Source organism: Mauremys mutica, chromosome 19 (genome assembly GCF_020497125.1).
Source record: "Mauremys mutica isolate MM-2020 ecotype Southern chromosome 19, ASM2049712v1, whole genome shotgun sequence".
Taxonomy (NCBI): Eukaryota; Metazoa; Chordata; order Testudines; family Geoemydidae; genus Mauremys; species Mauremys mutica.
This window is the reverse complement of record NC_059090.1, coordinates 21,738,742-21,763,098: the sequence shown is the minus strand read 5'-3', so window position 1 is coordinate 21,763,098 and position 24,357 is coordinate 21,738,742. Positions and strand designations below refer to the sequence as shown.

Here is a 24,357-nt window from a genome sequence, read left to right as displayed (position 1 = left end):
AACAGGCTGCCTCTCCCAGTGTCAAGATAAATAGCTGCAGGAGCAAGGCTTTATATTTCTAAGACTTTATTACAGAATATACTGTGCACCTCATTCACTAGTTAATCTAAAATTTAACTGTCAAAAGACTCTGCCTAAACTTATTTGCAGAATAAAAACAAGTAAAGTGTAGTGGGTCTCAAAGTAATTAGCCAGTGAGGTTTGTAACTGATTTATCAGAAATTGGAAGATAGAGTGGGGGGGGGGGGGGAACATGTTCATGTAACACTGTGAATCTATCAAAGCGTCCTTAAATGACATGTGCCCTTGTTACCATTCATAGAGGAATTGATTGGTTTCAGTTCTTGACTAACATGCTGTCTACGAAGGAAAGTGAAACAATTAGACCTTTCTTAATGAACGTTCCTCTACTAGATATTGGGTTAGTACTGTAAAGGACATGCTGGGGTAATAGTACTCAACACTTTAACCTTTAATACTGGTATTAACAGTCAAATGTTTTGGAGGGTGATTGATCTATTTTAAATATAAATATAAATAGGGGTGTGTGGTGTGTGTGTGTGATGTCATTCAGAAATACTGGCCTGAAGAGAATTGTGGTTAAAATAGTATCTGTTTGTTAACAAGTTTACTTTTCATCTTTATTTTACTGAGTCTTTAAGCTAATTAGTCCAACTATATAGCATTGTCAAGTAATGCAACTGACAAGTTAAATGAGGACACTGTATTGTATATTACTGCTGTCAGGTTATTTGCTACAAAACTGAAAATTGGGGCTGAAACTCTAAGCTTGTGGGTTTTTTTAATTTAAGCATAATTAAAACTTGTGGTGGTCTCTCCCCAGATGTGAATTTGCTCTTCACTTTGAAGCACCATAATACTTTGCTTTCAGAATCACTCAAAGCTTTGTGGGTTACTTCTAAGTAACATTGGACAAGTATGAATATTGACTTATTTGGGAAGAGCATTTTAAATCACTATTGAACATGGGTGTGTGCTTTCATTACTTTAGCAGGTGGATTTATAAGTAGACAAGCTAACTGAAAACTAGAGCCTAAGTGCTTGCATGTTTCTGATCTAATGCAATAGAGTTTCCTATTAATTAAATCAACATTTTGAAAGTTGCCAAAACCTTTGTATAGCTTAGCCTCCAAAAATATTGTAAACTGCCTTATAATGGAGTAATGTAGCAAAACTGTGCCTGTTCTAAATAGGTGAATGTCTAGCAGTGCAGCTGGGAAGGAAGCCTACAGTTCATCTGAAAAACTCCACATTGGAAAGTTGAGCAGTAGTGGCAGAGGACTAAACTTGTTCTCAGTGTGCATATGTGAATTTCAAATGACCTATACCCTCTGTATGTACTAAAACAAGCTGGATAAGCTCCAGCTGAAACACCATCTCCAATATGAAAGGCAACAGTGAGAATGGGAGATATGGTGCTGTAGGAGTGGAGCCATAACAATTGCTATAGTAGCATGAGCTAGATCTTGACTTTGAATTTCCTGTTTTGCCATCTTATTTAGGATCTCAAGCTTGTACTGTAGCTGTATGAACTTACAGAAGGGACTTAAGGGAGCCTTGAAAATGACAAGGACAGAGCTGAGTCATGTAAATGGTTACTTCACAACTGTCTGTATGCTGTTGTAATCTTGGAAATAACACTTTAAATATTTAAGCTTTTTAGCTTATACAGCCTACCAACATATTAACTTAGAATTTGGACAAGTTACTTGCGTCCTGAATACATAATTAGTTTTGCGGTTTGATAACAGTCCCTTCTGATTTGCTGAGGCAGCTCATAGATATCCTAGCACAAGGAAGCTTCAGCTGTTAGCAAGTTTTCTGAGAGTGCTCTTAAGACTCCTTAACTTCTGTGATTGTGTGCCCCCCTTCTCCCCCTCCCCCCATTGACTTGCCCAAATGCTAGTGGAGAAACAGCAAATGCAACACAAGACTGTCCATTCTGTATGACTAAAACTTAGTGTGTGAGTCCCAGGAGTGTTTGAAAAATGTGACATTATGCTTTTATGCAACTCCAAAACAGTTTCTAACTGTGCTGGTAACAGACAACAGTGTAGCACCTATCTCTTAAAACAAGAATTGCTCCAAAGCTACATTCTGGCAAATGCCAGCACAGATAGTTAAACCTTCTGTAACATAAGGGAGTAAAGCTGAAACTCTCAAGCAGCACAAGATAAACAAGTGCCAGCAAGGCTTCCTTAAGCCTGTCTCTTGTATTTTCAGTGTTGTGGTCTAATCTACAATGTGAATTGGCATATGACACTTACAATAATTAGTCAGGGTAACACTTTCCTTAGGAAAATTTAAAATCTATAAAACAAAGAGGTTATTACAAATCTTTCAGTTCCCAGGGCTGTTTGGCTTCCTAGTCCTGTAGATAAACCAGTTTTTTGGGGGGTGAGGGGTATTTCTCACTGTAAGAACAATGGCTTATATCCTGTTGTTCAGTGATGCTAGGAAATACTGCATTCTCAGCATTTTTGTGCCCTAGGGGAGCAGGGAAAGCTTGATGAAAGCTCAGCAAATTGTCTAAGAAAGCAGGCCTTTCAGGAAGGATGCAACAGTTACTGCTGTCAGCACATTTTTCATCAGGTTTCGTCATTATATACTAACACAAATGAGGGGTGGTTTTTTTTTGTGTGGTAAACTGTTCAAGATACTTGCTTTGTCCATCACAGTAAAGGCTGTCATACTTATTACTACTGAATAGTTTTCACTTACCATGGCTGTTGCTCATACAATAGTGCATTCAGATGAAGCCATAATCTAAAATTAATGGCTTTAGGTACACCATACAATTTAGCTGAACTCTCCAACCTTCAGTTCTGTTTTTAAAAACTTGAAGTTAGCTTCAGACTGCATGCGGAACAGCAGTTGCTCTTGCCAGAACTTTATGAAGCAGCATTATAACTTTGTGATGGCTTTGTTTCTATAACTACTTTATGAAATACCAGCAGCATTGGAGATCATCATTGGTTATACTTTCAGAGTTGGCAAGATGTCCTATAAAATTTAAGCTGTGAAGTAATTTTTCACAACCCATATTTAGTTTCTGAAGTGACTATCTAATGGCTAAATTAGGCTAACCTTCATTCTTTTCCTAATGCTTCCCCTGGAAGCCACAAAACAAATGCAACAGATTTGAGTTTTCCAGTGTAGTGTAATAACATTTAAAAATGCTCCCTTCCCTCTGGTGGGATATTACCGTCACACTAAGTTTACTGTTTTTCAAGATAACTTCAAATACTGTCTCAGCCTCTGAATTTACCTGCTGACAAATGGGAAATGATCCTGAATCTGCACAAAGTGAACTTTTTTTCTCATTTGATAACAGTAATCTCCAGAGTTGCTTATAACAATAGTGGGTTAAGTTTCATTGTAGATTTGACAGGTATTTTAAAAAACCAGGAAAATTACTTCTAGGTACATTCAATAATCATTAACTGAACAAGTGTATCTTGTTGCAGGGTACAGTTTTAATGTTAGTTACCAGCAGGGGTCTAACGTCATGGAAAGTAAGACTGAAATAAGTTTTCCCTACTAAAAAGCATAGCAATAAACACTATACCTGAAGAAGAGCTCTATGTAAGCTTAAAAGCTTGTCTTTCACCAACAGAAGCTGGTCCCCATAAAAGATATTACCTCAACCATCTTGTCTCATGTGTGTCCCTTGTAATTTGGGTAGGCACTTAGCACCTATTAGCATGGGCATCTGTGTTAAGTTCCAAGGTAGACTGAATTGGAAAGTTTCTTGCAGCTTCTGTCATAAATAACTGAAGATTCTTGTGACTGGTCTATAGCTAGATACTCTGCCATGGAGGTCCCCTTTTAAATGGGGACTACTGGAGACTCTCTCAGGTGTCTTACTGCAAACTAAGGCCAGGTCTACACTACAGACCTATATCAGTATAACTGACCCCCCCCCCCCATGGTGTAGATTCTCCCATCAACATTGCTACCACCTCTGGGTGGATTAACTATGCTGATGGGAGAAGCTCTCTCATACAGTGCTGCAGTTGGGCTGCTGTAGATGAAGACAGGACCAGAGATCCATTCACTCTTCATGGCCACCTCCTTTTCACATTGTGTTAATAACTTGTGTTGTGCTGAACTAAACTAACGTGTGAAGAAAAGGTTCCTGATATGCCCCCAAAATCAACTTTAAAATCAACCACCAGACCAAAGATGGCATAATCATTTTTGCATCATAGTTGTTCGTTCTTAAAATAGGATTTTCTCTTGGGTCATCTTGTAGTGGTTAAAATTTGTCCCAGCCTACATAAGATTAAATCTTAATGACTCAATGTAGGCAGTAACATTTTCTGTGTGAGAAGCTGTGTCTGCATGTTTGAAGAGGTTTAGCAGTTTAGAGACAAGGTGGGTGAAGTAAAATCTCATATTGGACCAACTTCTGTTGGTGAGACAAGCTTTTGAGTCTCTCAGAGCTCTTCAGGTCTGAAGAGCTCTGTGCCTTGAACACTTGTCTGTCACCAACAGAAGTTGGTCCAATATGAGATTTTACTTGGTCTCTGAACTTAGAGCAGAAGTTGCAGGAAGTTTCAAACTGGCATTGCCAAGCAATGCATTGGTCTCTTGTGCTAACTGGGGTCCGCATATGAAGGCTTTTAATGTGGTGAGCCCACTTGGTACCTGACTAGCCTAAAAAATCTTTTAAATCTAGAAAGCAGGCCTACCTCTATGGGGTTGATAGTTGTTTTGGTTCAGCTAAGAATAGTCTGCCTACACACAATGTACTAGGGAAGCTTGTAGTCTGCTTCATCAGTCCATCTCCTCAGCTTACTAGGCCTTATAAACTTCTGGCTCTTCCTGTTCACTGGTTGCAAGCTGGACTTGGTCGGTCTCTCCCCCACTACTAAGGGTTTGTCTCCACTTACTGGGGGATAGATGCCTGGCAATTGATCCACTGGGGGTTGATTTAGCAGGTCTAGTGAAGACCCACTAAATCAACCACCAATCGCTCTCCTGTCGACTCCAGTACTCCATCAGAATGAGAAGCATAAGGTAAGTTGATGGGGGAGAAACTCTCCTGTCAAGCCAGTGCAATGTAGACACTGCAAAAGGTTGACCTAAGCTACGTCAACTCCAGCTACATTATTTAATTTAGGACAGATCTACACTATGGGGCTCAGTCGACCTAAGCCTACAGAACGATGAAGGGAATAGGCACTGGAAGTCAACCAATTTCCCCGTGTGTGTGTGTGGATATGAAAACAAAATTATGGATGCCTAACCATAGCGAGTTAACAAATTTTCCTGCAAAATATACTGAATTCACTTGAAACTAGTAGAATGTTAAATTCCATGGTGCTGCAGCTATGGAGTTCAGAAGGCCCTGAGTGAACTGACTGGAGCAAGCCATAGCTCTTGGCCATTTGTTTTTCAGGCTCTTTGAATGTGCATTGGTTTACATTTGGCTCCTTCTTACCAAGGTTATCTGCAACAATAAGGGCAAGATAATTTTTAAAATGAAAGCTGAGATGCTAGAAAACAATTCTGCAGCAAATTCCTCCATTGCAGAATAAATGGGACCCTGCTTAAAGGTGATATAGAGCAAGGGTGGAAGAGAAAAATAGTTTGTATCTTTCTGGCCTTTGTAGGCTTCATAAAGGCTGAAAGGCAAAAGCACAGGTTTTGTTTAAAACTTCACACTTTTTATTAAGTCCTGCTTTGCCAGAGATCCCTTTACTTAATTGAATTGCCAGGGATGTTAGGAACATTGGTTTAAATTTTTTTTAATAAAACAAAAACCTCCTTTAAGATAACACAAATTACATTCCCTCTCAGGTTTCACTTGCAGGTATGTTTATGGTCCTTGCTCTCCAGTTTGTCTTCTGGGAAAAAATTTTGATGACCTGAATTCCCCATGTAAAACCAAGAAGGAGAATCTTTAGGGAAAAAAAACAAACCAAGCCCTTTCTACATCAAAGACAAAAAGGGGCATACATCAAATTTCTCATTCTTGGTTACCTTTAAACTTCCATAATGGTTCACTGTACATGGAGCAAACTCCAAAAAACTACTTCTGCAAGAATCACAAACACTAGCCCATGTTAAATAACCTCTTTACCGCAACATTTTATTAGAGCAGAGCCAAGCAAATCTAACTCGGTCCTGTCTTTAATTCACCTGCCTCACTGTTTTTAATTATAGACTAGTTGTCTTCTGCCTAGACAAGTAGACTGGTGCTTAGTAAATTTAAGGGAGGTTGTTGGGTTTAGACCAGGGGTAGGCAACCTATGGCACACATGCCAGAGACGGTATGTGAGCTGATTTTAGTGGCACTCACACTGCCTGGATCCTGGCCACCAGTCCAGGGGGCTCTGCATTTTAATTTAATTTTAAATGAAGCTTCTTAAACATTTTAAAAACCTTATTTACTTTACTTACAATAGTTTAGTTATATTAGACTTATGGAAAGACCTTCTAAAAACATGTGTATTACTGGCACACAACCTTAAATCAGAGTGAATAAATGAACACTCAAAACACCACTTGTGAAAGGTTGCTGACCCCTGGTTTAGACTGTCACAATAGCATGCAGTTAGCCTATTTCAATTTCTAGTTTTTTACTTACCCTAGGTCTACGCTGGGGCTGGGAGTGGGGGAAGGGGAATCGATCTAAGTTATGCAACTTCAGCTATGTCAATAACGTAGCTGAAGTTGACGTACTTAGAGCGACTTACCATGGTCTTCACCGTGGTGAGTTGACTGCTGCTCCCCCAGCAACTCTACCTGCGCCTCTCACCGAGCTGGAGTACAGAAGTCGATGGGAGAGCACTCGGATCGATTTATTGCATCTAGACTAGACATCAATCCCCACTGGATCAATTGCTGTCCACCAATCCAGCTGGTAGTGAAGACATACCCTTAAAGCATTTGAAAGGGTGCATTTGCCATCTGCCAATAAGTTCTACTGCCATATAGCAATATTAAGATCTAACATTTACTATTCCACTACAATTCTTATGGAAATAAGTGTCCTACCTGGCCTACATGAGTTTGATACTGGGACATCTAGGAATGTTCTGAAGGCTGTAAAGTTAGTCCCTAACTACTGTTGGTTAGGAAGACCTAGGCAAAGCTGGCTTTTCTTCCCCTCATTCCATCACTTCTACAATTAGAGTAGCTGGAACTCCATGTTGACCATGCAAAAGTATTGCATAGACTAGTATATTAGGGTCATCCCTAGCCAGCTTTCAGCCTGTCAATGAACCTTCATTGTTTAGATGCATTCTGTATCAGAGCTTGGAAGGGAATGTTTCTCTTCATGATCTGTGGGCAAATGCCAATAGAATCAAACTAGTTACTCTGAGCTGCTATGGTGAACATCTAAAGCTTGGACAAGTTTTGTGTAATAGCTGAACGTCCAAGATACCAGTTCTAAACCAACTTAACTAGGATCCAGCTTGACAAAGTTAAATTGCTACTTGTGTCTGCTGTTAACCAACCTAAATGCAATCTGATAACTCATATCTTGTGGCACCAGCATCGAAAACACTAATACACAAAGCACTACTTCTGGCAGATGGTACAGTTTGGCTATGATTATTTAAGGTAAATCTGCCTCGAGTGGAAGCTGCCTGGATACTGTGGTGGTTAAGCCCTGACTTCACTGGGATGACTGACTACCATCTGTCAAGTCTTAACCATTACTTGTTTTTAAATTCTGAGTTACTCTATTTGTAAACTTTTTTGAGTTTAGGGCCATAGTCTAGCCAGACATGGGTAACCTTAAGACCAGTGCAGAAAAAGACACTCCTGACTTTAACTGATTTAAATGCAGTGAAGTTTAAAGTTTACATTTGGTAGATGTGAACAGCAGTGCATTTGTTTAATCTCAGATTTCAATTAACCTGAAAATATTTCTGTTCATCTTCACTTTTCAATCCTGCTGAAGTAAAGGTGCATCTCTTTAGGCAGAGGTGAAATACAGGTCAAGTTCACAAAAGTAATCACATTCACTATCGGGAAGTGTTCTAGACAAGTACCAATAACAAAGTTCTTGTTCAAGTTGCAAGCAATTGCAACGCTCAATTAGAGTATGAGTGCTGCTGTTCTACTGATCATAACACCATAGTTCTGGTAGTCTAGCTCAGGAGTAGTGTAGAGTGCATGGGAGGAAACATCCTGTAATCTTCACCTAAGAAGACTTTTCAAATAAAAGCTTTGCAGACAATTGAAGATAACAAATGAATTGCAACTTTAGCACATACCTGTAGTAAGGGAGTAGTATATCTTATCACATGTATGTGAATGGCTACTTAGGGAGGTGTGGCTTTTATGGTAGTATTTGCACTTGGTCATGTGTTTAAGGTAAATCATTCAGTGAGTATGACACACTCCCTCTTCAACTTAATCACTTTTGCGCGCACACACAAACTAGGACGACATGATATAGTGTCTTGGACCTGAAGTGTTCCACATGAGCAAGGAGTATAGTGAACATCCTTGGTGATCTAGAAAGCTTGACTTGCATCACCTGGATAGGAAAAAAGGATACAACTCTGTAAACCTGTTTGTATAGACAGCTGGAGTTGTCTAACAGTTCTTTGGTAACAGAAGCAAGAATATTGACTTGGAAAATCACTCAAAAGCAATTGAAGTTTTGTGTATGCTGTCTCCTACAGAATATATGCTCACCCACTGAGGTTATGAAACTAAAATGCTGGAAAAATAATGTTCATAAGGAACTGTTATACTTTGAGTTAAATACAGACACAAATTGCTTAAGCTTTCATTTTGACCCCCCAGTTACTCAAGATGATTACTGAATTTCCTTATGCAGAGTGACTTGACATATGAAATTTGTTAGAAATTCAACTTTTCCCTTGACTTGCTGGGAATGGACAACCTGAAATTGAACAGTTACTCAGCACATAGCTAGGAATTGCCTGAATCTTGGATCCCACAGCAATGTAACTACCATACTAGGGTGAAATTGTACAATGCTTGAGGTCTGCCTTATAGTTCCTACAATAAATGTAACTTTGACAGTTTTGCACACAGTTCAGTTCATACTGCCATTTTGAACCTTGTTATACAATTTAGAAGCAAGGATAGCCTAACTGGAGACCTAGGCTCTTGATGAAATTGTGCAACTAAAGTGGGATTCTAAATAAGCATCTACTTTATTTAGTGCCTCTGCCAGAATGAGAAATGTGGGAAATGTTTGTTCAAGGCTCATGATCTGCCATGTTAGTTCTTGGGCAAGACTTTCTCTTTGCAGAGTGAGTGGGAAGAAAAGTGATTGAGCAGACTCAAGCTTCCATGGGAGCATGGTTGGAGCACTGACTTGAGGTCAGGAATTGTACCAATTTGTGCCTCAATATCAAAGTCAGAAATGAGGAGAAAAATAACGTTTCACAGTCCATGGAAACTGCACCTGTGTTCCTCCTCATTGGTCCACCAAGAGTGCACACTCTAGGCTCCTTAATCATCACCTTTCTTGGGCGGAGACCCATATCTTTCTCCCTCTGACCAGGAGTTTTTTAGGCTTCAGTTTCATGTCCACACAGGTATCCCCAGCAAGACAGACTGCCAAAACAGGCCAGTGCCTGCACTTTGCTTTCTCTTTGAGGGCTACAAATGTAATTCCCAGTAGTGTTAAGTTACCACACAGCTGTCTAAGCAAGCACACTTTTCTTAAAGTGAAAACATCTTGCAACCAAAAGAAAATACATGCATGATAAACTTGTCAGCAGTCAGCCCCCAACTCCAGCATGGGCTCTAGTAGTGAGTCCTTCAAACCTCAACAGGGTTTTCCTGTAGCAACAAGTTCATAGGTGTGCTAGTTCTGAGTTAAAGCTGTTATGAAGAGGTTAGTCTCGCCTTTATATAGCTGAGCCTTTGATCTTGAGACTCCAGGAATAGGTAATTGACAGACAGTGGTCCTCCCTTCAGGCTATAGGTTCAAAAGGCTCATGGGTTTTTGCATAACTGGAAGTCGGGGAATTTGCATTCACCTTCCCCGAGAGGTTCTCCAGGCAACCACTTGATGTTGTCCCAGAAGTACATTCTTGTCTGCACACTCTTTCAATGAAGTCCTTTAAAGTTCATTACTCTTCTCAGGGTTCACTTCCCATATCCCCCTCCCTGAGAAGTTGCATGCAATCCTAGCCCACAATAAGACATGAACTTTGCATTTAATCTAAAAATACTTGGAAAATTTATTAAAATTTAAGGATATTGCAGGAAATTTCCATATGTCACAACATGCCCAATTTACCAACCTATAAAATGGGTATTGATATATTTTACACATACCTGAACAGCATCTCATGACTTGTTCTGTCCCAAATGTTGCTTGGTTTTGTTGCCTGCCTGTATAAACAGAAGTCTAGTAATGACTAGTAAGCTGAATTGCAATGTGGTCTCTCCCATGCTGAGTACAACATGGCTTGCAATGTGAAATACAGCAGTAACTTTTAAACATCAAGCATTCAGGAGAAGTTTATGGGATGCTTAAGCAGAGGAGTAGGGTTCACTGAGCTACAGTATTACTGTAGTAATGGCTAGTCTCTTGTTCCTTGGATTAGCTGTGGCTGTCTAGTGTAAACATAAGGCACTTCCCTCTTTGGAGGGGAGGAGTGGCTTGCATTGTCCAACAGTGACTGGAAGGATAGAGTGGAACTTAAATAGAATTAAAATGAGTTTAAATGGATTAAATGACTTACTACATTGTCTGACCTTACTCACATTAAGTTGTATAGAATAACTCCATCACTGTCCCCAAGGAGCCCAGTTTAAACTAGACATGGCACAGTCAACACAAGTGAAAGCTTGGTTAACCTGCCAATTGGCAGGTTAAACTTTTTTATTTTTTATAAATAGACCTAGATTTTCAAACAGCATACAAACTTTGATGCAGATGTGAATACATGCATGTGGCAAAGCTGACTTGCACACTTTTGCTTAAGCTTGAAAATCTGGGCCATAGCGCAGAGATCATCCATTGAAGAGCTTCACAGGAGAATCTGACTCTTTTGGGGGGGGGGATTTGTTCAGCATTGAACATCTGTTCACTTTGTGGCAGAAGTAGTTTAGATCTTCTGATCTAAAAGACAAATAACCTAATATTAATGGGACAAGCTAAGCTAGAGAGTAGAATAAAACTAATATTTAAAGTTTCTGTGAAAACCATGAAGCTCACAATGCCTCTGTGAACTAAGAAGGAATTTCCTCATTTGGGAAGTAATGATGGGTTTGTTGGGAGGGAAATATGGAGGAAGTAGTAAGCCTTTGACTTAAGTGACTCTGTTGCCTTGTGTAAGTCAGTAGCGGTTTGGGGTAAGCCTTAGGTTTCTGATTCCAATCATGATTCACTAGATCAGAGGCACACCACCTTTCTAGACTACTGGATCCCTTACAGGAGTCTGATTTTTGTCTTACCCCCTCATCCCCCAAGTTTCACCTCCATTTAAAGTACTTGTTCACTAAATCAGAGATAAAAAATACACAAGTGTCTCAGCACACTATTACTAAAATTGTTCTCATTTTTACAATATAATTGGAATATACACTAAAGTACAATATTTATAGTACACTTCTACACTGATATAACGCTGTCCTCGGGAGCCAGAAAATCTTACCACATTATAAGTTAAACCGCATTATATTGAACTTGCTTTGCTCTGCCGGAGTGCTGCTTTACCGCATTGTATCCAAATTCATGTTATATCAGGTCGCGTTATACTGGGGTAGAGGTGTATATAGAGCAGTATAAACAAGGCATTGTCTGTATGAAATTTTAGTTTATACTGACTTCACTAGTGCTTTTTATATAGCCTGTAGTAAAACTAGGCAAATATCTAGATGAATTGATGTACCCCCAGAAGACCTCTGCATACTCCCGGGGTAGGTGTTATCTATGGTTGAGAACCACTGCACTAGATCATACGGATTCTTTCTAAAAGTTGCTTTTAAGGCATCCTCCATTCTAATCTGGCACTCTAGAAGCAACCAATTTACATAAACTCCTTTCACAATGTTGTGGGAAAAGGAAGGTTGAGCAGAATAGCACAGTATGACACACCCTCTTTATCAGAGTGTGCAAGAGAAGACTGTAATGGAATTGCTAAGGTGGAGCCTTTCATAAAGCCTGCACCAAGTATAACTGATAAGAGACGGTTAGAACACCAACATTTTACTCAAATTTAACATGTGGTTTCCAGAACACTGTTCTTCAAAAGTAGCTTTGTTTAAAGACGAAACTCTGTCAAGGAGCCATGTGTTTGACCTCTTCACTTTCTCATTCACTTTAGAACTAAATATGCCTTGGTTACTAAACATTGTCTAATCGTAAATGAACACACAGTTCTGAACTTTAGGTGGTAGAATAAGACCACTCATCTTCCCACAACTTTGATACTACTGTAAATTAATTGCAATCCTATAGTTTCATCCCAAGATCTAAGCTTTACAAAATGTCTCATCCCTGTTAAGTAGCTGCTACTCCACTTCTACCAGTGAAGAAACTGAGGCACAAGTTGTCATTTGTCCTAAAAGTCTCTGTTAGAAACAGGAGCTGAACTTGGGTCTCAATACCTTGACCCCCAGAAAAATATTTGTACTACTGAGCTTTGCTGGCTAAAATTTTGGTTTTAAACACTTGAAGCATTTAAAATTAAACAAAGCATACTCCCTTCAAACATTTGAACTGAACCTTTTTCCCCCTAAGCTCCTACTTCTAAAGTAAGCTTTTAATCAACCAATTTCTCAAGAGAGGCAGATCAGGTCTAAGCAGGAAGGGGTGGCTGCCTGGCTCAGTAAATTCTTCATGCAGTAGTAGGCAGTGTTCTATGTGCTCCACCCTTACCCTTCTGAGAAGTGTTAACTGCACTACTTGAGCCACTATCCTGACTTTTTTTGTTTTTATGCAGTCCTTGTTAAACACCTAATATTGTAAGAATCACCAAGTGTAAATTTACTCTCTAATCTAACCAGTACAGAAGTAGTTACAACAAATGAGAGAACTTCATCTAACATACTTGGGTTTATAGTTGAATGGTCTAAAATTCAAAGTTTTTTTTATTGAGGTAGTCAGTGCAGAAATTAAATCCTTAGCCTGTTTGCTAAAAACTAGTTTGAGGCTTGAATACTGAATACATCGTAATCCACATCAGAACAAAAATGGCTCAGATGCAGCTGAGGCTATGGGTACGCTTGCACTTCAAAGCGCTGCCACAGCAGCGCTTTGAAGCACTACGTGTAGTCAGAGTGCCAGCGCTGGGAGAGCTCTCTCCCAGCGCTGTCCGTACTCCACCTCCCTGTGGGGAATAACGTACAGCACTGGGCCTTTGACCACACTGGCGCTTTGCAGCGCCGGAGAGGGTGTGTTTTCACACCCTGCTGCAGCACTGCAAATTTGCAAGTGTAGCCATGGCTAAACCACTCCTATTTTTAGTGCGCGCGCGCTCTCTCTGGCAGTCAATGAGTGCAGGTATGTCTTCTCAGCCTGGAATCTGCACCTTCCAGCTCTCATGTGGACCTACCATAAGTTAGAGAACTGCTGCTCTAGAAGTATAAACTGTGGGTCAGGACCCCATTTTAATGGGGTCACCAGGGCTAGCTTAGACTTGCTGGGGCGTGGGGCTCAGGCTTTGGCTTCAGCCCTGGGTGACAGGGCTCAGGTTACAGGCCTGCCCAGCCTAGGGCTGAAGCCTGGGCTTTGGCCCCTCCACCAGGGGTGGTGGGCTCAGGCTTCAGTCCCCACTCCTGGGGTCGTGTAGTAATTTTTGTCATCAGAAGGGGGTTGTGGTGCAACAAAGTTTGAGAACATACCTCATACTCAAGATCAGACTAAAATTTTGAATCTTTTTAAATGTTCGAAAAATGCTCTGGAACCCGTCTTGGAATAAAGCGTAGCATGCTTTTCTCCAGTTGTGCTCAAACACACCTAGGTGGTGGACCTCTATCTCATGCCCTTCTTGGCAATAAAAGACCTATCATAGGGAAAAGCTTGCAAAAGAATACTTTCTGACAAAGCTTCATGGTTATTGTTCACTTTATAGAGTAGATTTCATGAACCAGACTTCAGCTGATAATCATCCTGTGTAATACAAACTCTTAGTGTGACTAAACTTTTTTTTATTTTTGTCTTCTAGCTCCAAAATCTGGGGATCAACCCAGCTAACATTGGCTTCAGTACTCTGACTATGGAGTCAGACAAATTCATCTGCATAAGAGAGAAGGTAGGAGAACAAGCACAAGTGGTGATCATTGACATGAATGACCCCAGCAATCCCATTCGCAGACCAATTTCAGCTGACAGTGCTATCATGAATCCTGCTAGCAAAGTCATTGCACTAAAAGGTATGAAAAGAACATCTTGTGTTTTAAGATCCGACTATATTGTATAACTTTCTCTGTAAACTACCAGTTCAGGGCAAATCCATTGTTTTTGAAGACTGAAGAGTTCATATTCAAAGGCTAACCTTTTGGGCAGACATTCTAAAAGAGCATGCTGGTTGCACTAAGATGTCTATCTGCCTTTCCCAAAATTCACCACGGAAAATCTGTATCCTTGTCTTAGCTATCCTCAGCTAAGCTGTCATCCTAGACTTGTTGAATAGAATGCTGCTGATTTGCAGCAAGTTTTGATAATGACTTGCTGTCTGCTTTTCTATATTCTAGCATTGGTCCACCTACAGCTGAGATCAGGATTTTGCTTGGTGAAGAATAGACTGTCTAACACAATCTTGCAGCTTGTGGTGGCTAGTCCAGCTATGGAAGCCAGAGAAATACTTGTCTGAAATTCCTAGTTAATAGTAACTTCATGGAACAAAAGGGGTTTCAGGTGACTCCTTGCTAAAGCTCCCTGCCCCAAAAAACCTGGACTCCCTTTTGGGGGGGGAGGAAGGAGAGGAGGATAAAAGGATTATTGCTGTCCATCTGTTCTCAGATCTGACCTCCTGGGGATTGTGGGAGGGGGCAGAGGGTGTGCCAAGTGAGTCAAACAAGGATGAACAACTTTATAGTTTAGTGCATTTTGAAAAATTCATGAGTCACTAAATGCTCTACAGATTTACAAGATACAAAAGTCACTCTATCAAGCTACATATTACTCAACAAATTAAAAACTATATCCTCCACAGTACACTAAAATTGTAGTGCAAGGTCAAACATGTAGTAAGTTGTCCATTGACAGTTATGCTCAAGAGTACTGTGTTTGCCCACTTTTTTTAGGAAGGATTACACTATTTGGAAATTCAAATGATTAGCTTAATTTTTGAAGTTAGGTAGAAGGTATTCATGAATTGTGCAACCTTTGTTTTAGATCAAGCTAATCCAGGGGTTGGCAACCTTTCAGAAGTGGTGTGCCAAATCTTCATTTAGTCACTAATTTAACCTTTTGCATGCCAGTAATACATTTTAACGTTTTTAGAAGGTCTTTCTAAAAGTCTATAATATATAACTAAACTACTGTTGTATAAAGTAAATAAGGGTTTAAAAATGTTTAAGAAGTTTCATTTTAAAATTAAATTAAAATGCAGAACCCCCAGACCAGTGGGCAAGACCTGGGCAGTATGAGTGCCACTGAAAATCAGCTCATGTGCCACCTTCAGCACATGTGCCATAGGTTGCCTACCCCTGAGCTAATCTATTAGATCTGATTAAAGTAAGGGTTTTCTCATCTATTGTCCTGTATTGCTTTGGACTCAGACATTAAATAGTTACATTAATCTTTCTGATGGTTTTAATGTTGTACTCCTATTTTGTTTGTTGCATCTCTAATGCTTTCTTGTGTATGCAGATGGTGAGTTCTCAATTTAGATTGTATTAGTTTTTGTCCTGTTCTATGAAAAGAGAATACCAAAGTCCAAAGGCTTACAGGCTTAAAGGCTTACAGTGCACGTTACTGAATAATTAAGGTGTAAGAGCAGACAACGGCCTACATGTTCATTCCTAGATATTTTTTAGAGTAGCACTGAAGAGGTTAAGGAAACTGTATACTCCAAATTTAGGAAACTTACTTCAAAAAGTACCAGTTGGAAAGCTGTACAGTTGCACTTGGCCTAAAGCAGTAAACTTAGGACCCTTCAGACTTTTTTTATAAGCAGGATTATGACTCTTACAACTCAAGTCTGGTTGTTTTTCCCTTGGTGTGCTTTGCATATTGTGTGGGATGGAAATGAAAACTGGACTGTACTCTTGTTCCCTTACATTATCCCTTGTGTTAACTTTAATGCCCCATACTTGAAAAATAGCATTATGAAATGGTGCAAAACAAGAAAGACCTTGAGATTAGATCAACTGTAGTATCTCTAGCACATAACACCAAACTTCTCATTATTTGCAGTTCAGATGCAGCATTCCTTAACCTCTATTTCCATCCTTATATGCCTTGGAACGTGGCTATCTTGTTAGCAGAGTGACTGTCAAACCAAAATCTGTAGTAGACTGACACCATGACCCATATGGGACTCTTTCTTAAGCTTTAACTCTGAGACCTAGTTTTGAAAGTATGCAACAAACTTTTGACAGTCAGCTTTTAATAGTCACCAGTGCAAATAAAATAGCCTCTGTTTTGCATCTTACAGTAAAGATCATATAAATGTGATTAGCTAGTCCTTCACTGATACATGTGTCTATTAATAACGGGAATAGCTTGAACTTTCTGCTCTCTACATTCCCTGAATTAGCAACTAGCTGAGCCAGAATTTTTTTGGCATGCCACTTCAAATTTTTTGTTCCCCTTTAAAAGTAGCAGTGATTCTTCAGCATATGCTACTATAAAATGAACCTAAGCGTTATTCTGGTGGCAGAAGGAATACAATGGGTGGCAGCATCGTTATTTTGGACATGTGTATTTACCCTTCCATGTAATTCAAAACATTTGCCTTTCCCTATCCACTGGAGCTTGCATCAGTCCCTTGTTCTGGTTCTCCCCTCTACCCTCCCTGTCCCCTATGTAGTTTATATTTATCTCTGGTCTGTTGCAGCCAAAGATCCTTTGTTTTGTTAACCTGTTAGTTTACCAACTTAAGTGTTTTGGTTAATGAAACAGAATTACAAACAAACCTGACAGAACCCACTTTTTGATCATTGTGGTTTGTTATACTTGAAACAGATGTGGACAGTTTTTTTTGACACCTAACAAGTTTCAAGAGAAATTCAACTGAATGTGTTCTTAAATATGCACATTTAAAAATGTGGTTACCTGTAACTGATAAAACTGAAATTGTTCAGATGGCTTGTCACTTAATTAAAAAGCTGTTTCCACCATCTGTTCAAAATTGGTTAAGCAACAGCCAATTGAGAGGTCAGGGTTTTTTGTACAGCCATGTGCAGTAATAACATAGCTTTAGAAACGTCTGGCTAATAGTTTAGCTGATCACTATGAATGTCATAGGCAAGTGCAGTGCATTATGGCATCCTCCTAAGAGGAAGGCTAGATGCTAAGTCTAATTTAGTGCAGCTATCATGGTATTTGAAGGGGAGACATCTGCTAACTCAGCTTATTGAGTTGAACTTGTGTTTTTTAGCTGGGAAAACGCTTCAAATCTTTAACATTGAGATGAAGAGTAAAATGAAGGCTCATACTATGACTGATGATGTTACCTTCTGGAAATGGATTTCGCTGAACACTGTTGCTCTTGTAACTGACAATGCAGTCTACCACTGGAGCATGGAGGGAGAATCTCAGCCAGTGAAAATGTTTGACCGACACTCTAGTCTTGCAGGATGCCAGATCATCAACTATCGTACAGATGCTAAGCAGAAATGGTTACTTCTGACTGGCATATCTGCACAGGTACTTAATAGTTGTTGATTACACCAGTCTGGAAGGCCAAAACTTGACTGACACCCTTTTTTGTAAGCTGCATAACTTCCCTCTGTGGAATGATATTCTGATTCCTCTGTCTTGTTACAAAGACAATGAATAGTTGATTCTAGATATGCTAAGGCCAAAGACTCTCTTAAACTGAGACTTGGGAGGGTATCTTAACTCTGAACGAACTTTATTTAGAGACTCTATTTTTCTTCTACATCCAGTATTTAGCTGGCCATCTCAGTTTTGTATCATCATTCTGATACAGTGGATTTACTGTACAAATCAAATCTGATTAGCAAAAAAATTAACTAGTTTACAGAATCAAGATGCTGACTTAAGAACTCAAGCTAAACAAGAACTGTTTTTCACACTACAATCTGCCAGTACTTAAGGTAGTATTGTGAGGGGGAAAATGCTTTGTTGCTAACTTCTCTTTGTTTTGTTTAGCAAAATCGTGTTGTGGGAGCCATGCAGCTTTATTCTGTAGATAGAAAAGTGTCCCAGCCTATCGAGGGGCATGCAGCTAGTTTTGCTCAGTTCAAGATGGAAGGTAATGCTGAGGAATCTACTCTCTTCTGTTTTGCAGTAAGAGGTCAAGCTGGAGGCAAGGTAAGCTCTGATTCTGGATGCTATCTACCTCATTTTGCTTTAGAATATTTAGTCTGGGAGTAAACAGGGATTTCAAAAAAGCAACCCTAGAGAGGTTAGACTATATAGTGCATGCATCTATAGACTTTCCCTGAGCTTGTTAGTGTTTGCCTTTTCACCTCTGTTTTGGAAGGAAGTGCTTCCTTTATGTAAGAATCTTGTGGCTTTAAGTGATCTCTAGCCTCAAATAGCTTTTTATATGCACGTGCATAAATCTTAACTCTGCTCCTAGCAGAATCACTACCAGAACCCTTAGGCAGATGATTCTCCAAATGGGTGGTTCATTTATAATGAATACACCTATATTTTTGGGGACATTAGAAAACTTTAGTGATATGACTTGTTCAGATGTCCAAATACTTCAGTTCAAATTTTGGGTAAGTGAAAGTTCTGGTGCTTGACTTTGAAAATGGACCTCATACTTTTTTAGATGGCAGAGCTCTTCCTACTTAGGTTAGGGGTTGGTTACAGGAGTGGGTGGGCAAAATTCTGTGGCCTGCATTGTGCAGGAGGTCAGACTAGATGATTATAATGGTCCCTTCTGACCTTAAAGTCTGAGTCCTGATACTAGAAAGTATTCACTTTAATTCTTAACTTCAGAGGATTCCATTAGGAGCCAAACTTGCCTTCTCAAAACTATTTTTGGAATAGCAAATGAGTTCATGACTGGAACAGACTAAACTGGAAAAGATAACTTGTCTGAATGTTTGGCTTCTGGCTGACAATTATAATACACAAACATGCAGCTTATTACTTTGTAAGTGACTGAACTTGAATTTCTGTGCCAAATGCTGTCAGACTGGAGGCATATGTAGAAATACACAAGCTTAACAATTAAATGGCAGTACAACTGAGTAGTCAATAATGGCTTTTCATAGCAATATTGGGGAAGATGGTTACACCCAGAGTGATAGAGGAACTTCTGATGGCCTCATGAATATGGGAAGACCTGTGGCTTAATGTGATCTATGAATTAACTAAGGAAAAGCTTCTCTGATCTACAGTAAGATCAGATGCCCTGATATATAGCATTCTTGTTCACACACAATCTGAATTTTTTTGTAAGCTTGATAATGAGGCTCATGTGGCAGCAAACAAAGCATTTATGTCTGTTACTACTTTCTAATCTGACTACAGTGCCCAATGAATTTGAGCAACCATGTAGATATGCAATATTTCAGGAAATATATAGCATGTATTAACCAATCTCATCTGTTGTACAGTTGCATATCATTGAAGTTGGCACACCACCAACAGGGAACCAACCATTTCCCAAGAAAGCAGTGGATGTTTTCTTTCCTCCTGAAGCACAGAATGACTTTCCTGTAGCAATGCAGGTATGGTAGATATCCAAGACCAAGATGGAAGGATGAGTGACTCTGACTCTCAGGGATATGGTAATACAGCAGGATGATAAATATATACACTCTTGTGCAGCTACAGAATCGGAGGTTTTGCAAAGAAAAATACATGTCCTAAAATCCAATACATTTAGTTCAGCAGAGTTTAAGTATATCTCTCCCCATATCCCCAGCCTTAAACTTTGTAAGCTGTTTTAATTGCTGATTATCCTTTCCCCTTTATAGAATAAGTACCCTGCTATTTTGATATATGTAAGCCCAAATGACACTATGATAAAGTAGATATTCTGCTACTATGCTGTAAAGTGCACACACTCACTCTCAAGCACAATTCAGTAAGAAACAGTCACTTTGTGCAATCAAAACAATTGTGCCCCTTCATGCTAACCATTGTAACATTACAACAAATTTGACTTTAAAGCAAGGTTTTAAGTACACTGATTGTTCAACCTTACTCTTGTCTTGCAGATTAGTGAAAAACATGATGTGGTGTTTCTGATAACAAAATACGGGTACATCCATTTGTATGACCTTGAAACTGGCACCTGCATCTACATGAATAGAATCAGTGGAGAAACCATATTTGTCACTGCACCGCATGAAGCAACCGCTGGAATTATAGGAGTTAACAGAAAGGGACAAGTAAGGAAATTCTGTTCCTAGAGCACTTGGCTAGGCTGTCCCAGCAAGATTAGAGTGGGAGGGGAATGGGAACAAGTGATGGTCATGATGCCTGACAAGTATCCTCTTTACATTTCTGTTCACATTCAGTCTTCTAGGAGAAACTTGCAGTGCGTATACTGACTTAGTCATTTGAAGTGAAAGTGCCTATCTCCTTCATGGAACAGTTTACAGGCTGGCCTCTAAATGAGATACTAGGTGATAACTGATCAGAGTTCATGAATGTTTGACTAGCATCAGGTTGTGTGGAGGGTTGTGTGGGGTTTTTTGGGGGGGCGGGGGGGAAGACCATGTTTAACATTACTGATATTCAAGTGCTCTACTTTTCATGATGTCTAAATCTGCCTCTAGCAGCATACCTTTTGGGGAGGTGGAGGTGGGCAAGAGTTAAAGCTCATAGTGGTGTCAGGTGCAGAAATCTGCTCTCCTTTTATGAAAAGGGGTGGAATTAGATGCCTGAACAGTGATCATTGGTGGCTCAAATCTTAAATTCTGGTGCATAAAACAGGAAAGGCAGAAAATAGTTGTCATGTTTTAATTGGGAAGAATTGTCTATTAAAATAGACTTGAGTTTACCGATATAGAAACTTGTCTGTAACTTGCACATAAAACTTCTGTTGTGTGGAAAGGCAGCTTGCTGGTATAAGAATCCTTTCATTCCACCTAGCTGAACTCATTTTAAAAAAAAGTGTAATTCAATATTTACAGTAGAAAGGTAACCTATATCAACAAATAACATGAGCTGCTGCCAGTGCTGTCCTTGAGAGTCCAGATCTTCTATAAAGGTAGTAAAATCTTACCATAAAACAAGGAATTTCTCTGATATAGATCAGGCTTTGGGGGGGGAAAACTTATATAAATTCTTTCAGTTCAAAAGGGTAGTTAGTGCTCCATGCCTGCTATATGGCACTAAAATGCAGAAACTTAAGAACTCGCTGTCTTAAACATAAGGCAATAAACATGGTAGAATAGGAGATCAGAGAATTCCTCAAACTTGATATCAGTGTTTGTAGAATTACTTGAGGAGAATCTGTTTAATCCCACAATCATATTTACAATTCATAACTTCTCCCTCAGATTATCTAATCTTCCCGTAAAATACTACTAGACACATTCTCCTGGAAGCAATGAGTGGGGGAACTTTGGCCATTACAACATCTGAATCACACATTGCGCGCTAGTATGTACAAGGACAGAGCAATCTGCAGTGCTAGATGGAGATGAGTGCTTTCTAGTGAGTGGGAAGAGCTTGTAGCTGTGTAACTAGCAAAATCTAGTCTGTTCATCTGTAAATTAGTGTCACTGTTTCCAATTAGGGTTGGGTATAGAATGCAGATGCTGAACACTTCTATGTGTAAGAAGTAAAATTGATACTGATTTTTGGTTTGTGCCATAGCAGTGATCTTAGGGGCCCTAGATATAGGTTTAATTTTTTTTCAGGCTTTTGTGCTAGGAATACTATTTTAGGTGGCATTCTGAGTCCTTGAAAGGAATAGACAATATGTCAGGTCATCTTGCAGATGAATGGAAGCAGTCCCAAGTCTCTCTTCAGAGACTCAACTAATCATTCTGGCAAAGACACATGTGATGGAGAATTTGAGGTCTCCTTCCCCTCTGACTTTTATATTTGCAGAACTATCTTAATCAGAGCAATATATGTGGGTGGGCTGGCTTCTAAACTCTTGTGGATGAAGACTGAGGAAATTCCCTTCAGGGTTTCTTATAGCATCTAATATCCAATAGAATTTTGGAAGGAGAGACTTGCTAACTAAGCAGTAATTCTGCAATTTTTTTGATGGTATTCAGTATTTCAGTGCTGTGCATAAAGCAAACTCTGGGTTCTGAACAGTGGGCTCTGTCTGGAAACCCTAGATCTTAATGTTTGGATAAGGAAACATCTTAAATTGACATTGCAGGCAACCAGTATATTCAACCTTGCAATTTCAGGAGACAACTCAGTTAAACGTTTGGAAAGTTATTAAACCCTAATTCATGTGTTCTAGAATTCTTTTGGGAATAAAAATGAAATGAGATGGTAGGGACCTATTGGGTAACTTAGTGCTCATCCCTCTTTGTTGGGGTGAAGGAATTGCTTCATGATGCTGTTGAGGTCAACTGTAGGACCAAGAAATGGGGCTTTGACTTCAGAGCTTGTCCTGCAGAAATAGCTTACCACAGTGGCAAATACTTCCTGATATTCAGTCTAAATATTCTTCTGCTTAATCTAACCTGTTACTCCTACCTTCACCCTAAACAAATACTTTTTTGTTGTGGCACTATTGAAAATGCTTGCAGAATGCATCTACTCTGAGCAGCTGGTATACCTTCTTAATTGCAGCCTGAAGATGCACTGATTGTAAATGTCCTTTTTCCCCCTCTAAATCCAATTCAGGTGCTCTCAGTATGTGTAGAAGAAGAGAACATAATTCCTTACATCACTAATGTGCTGCAAAATCCTGACCTAGCTTTGCGAATGGCTGTCCGCAACAATCTGGCAGGAGCTGAGGAACTCTTTGCCCGAAAATTCAATGCACTGTTTGCCCAGGGAAACTACTCAGAGGCAGCAAAAGTGGCAGCAAATGCACCAAAGGTATAAAGTGTTGCTAAACAGATGTTTATCAAAGCTGGAAATGTACAGTTAAGCACATTCTTAACCTTTGCAAGGTTAGGTCTTCATCTGAGATGTGCACTGAAGTCAGTGACTACTCACATGGGTAAGTGTTAGAAGGATCAGCATTTTGCTCTTGAAAGTAGCACTGCTGAAATGGCTTGAACAGGTGTGTTCACCAAAGCAATCGTCTAGGACAGACCTCTTCAATGGACTGTTCATACTGCAGCAGTGGACACAAATATAAAGTCAGGCCTTCAGCCAGACTAAATTGAAGGAACAAAGATAGGTGGGGAGAATAGTACAAGACACAAGCATAGTAATCTGGATCAATATCAAAGTTGATATTGTAGCTATGTGTTTTTATTTAAAAACAGATCTTGCAGGATTTAGAGGGGCACTAGTTGGGTTTCAAGAAAAGGATTATGGGAGTAGGAGCCTGGGTGTAAAAATGAGATTGAGCTTGGGCATCTGAAGCTTTACAGTGGTAAGAGACGGGATAAGGGAGACAACCAGCAGCAAAGAATATCCAGAGTCCACATGAAATCTGAAAAGTCAAAGGCTGTGAAGGCTCCTCATGACAGTAGCTGTTTGGACTTTTTTTTTTTTTACACTACCTATTCAGTGGTGTTAATCATTCCTTTTGGGATCCGGTAGTGCCTGTCGTGCATACCGAACAGCTGCATTGCTTCTAGAATGAGGTTTTTTTTTTTTTTACACTGTCCTAGTTATCAGGATATTTTCCAACTAGATGTTAAAGGCATGTGGACAAAACTGTCAAACTAAGGTTGAAACATTATCTCTAATGTATCTTATGCCAGTGCTGGGCTGGTACCAGAGCATACACAGAAATAGCTTAACTCTTCAGTTGTGACACTACAGGAGAAAATGCCACTCATTAGTGTAGCTGCTAACCAGAGCAGGTGAAGAAATAGTTCTTACATATTCAAAGAATTGTCTGATCAAAGTCACTCGGTAGTAGAACTGGTGAATAAAATGCATCCTCTAACCTTTTGTAAGGGAATCCTGCGTACTCCAGACACCATACGCCGGTTCCAGAGCGTTCAAGCACAGCCAGGTCAGACTTCTCCCTTGCTCCAGTACTTTGGAATTCTGCTAGACCAAGGTCAGCTGAACAAATATGAATCCTTGGAACTCTGCAGGCCAGTGCTTCAGCAGGGACGCAAACAGCTTCTGGAGAAATGGTTAAAAGAGGATAAGGTAAAGCTGCAGTGCATTTTTTT

General features: G+C 39.7%; 1 protein-coding gene across 1 annotated transcript in view; it reads left to right on the top strand.

Moving 5' to 3' along the window:
* CLTC (clathrin heavy chain) overlaps nt 1–24,357 on the top strand; it is a 53,984-nt gene that overhangs the window by 5,254 nt on the left and 24,373 nt on the right. Inside the window, exons 2-8 of the mRNA XM_044993635.1 lie at nt 14,145–14,352; nt 17,526–17,794; nt 18,263–18,424; nt 19,687–19,800; nt 20,293–20,466; nt 22,898–23,095; nt 24,134–24,334. Coding sequence (XP_044849570.1) covers nt 14,145–14,352; nt 17,526–17,794; nt 18,263–18,424; nt 19,687–19,800; nt 20,293–20,466; nt 22,898–23,095; nt 24,134–24,334 — 1,326 coding nt within the window. The remainder of the gene's footprint in view (nt 1–14,144; nt 14,353–17,525; nt 17,795–18,262; nt 18,425–19,686; nt 19,801–20,292; nt 20,467–22,897; nt 23,096–24,133; nt 24,335–24,357) is intronic.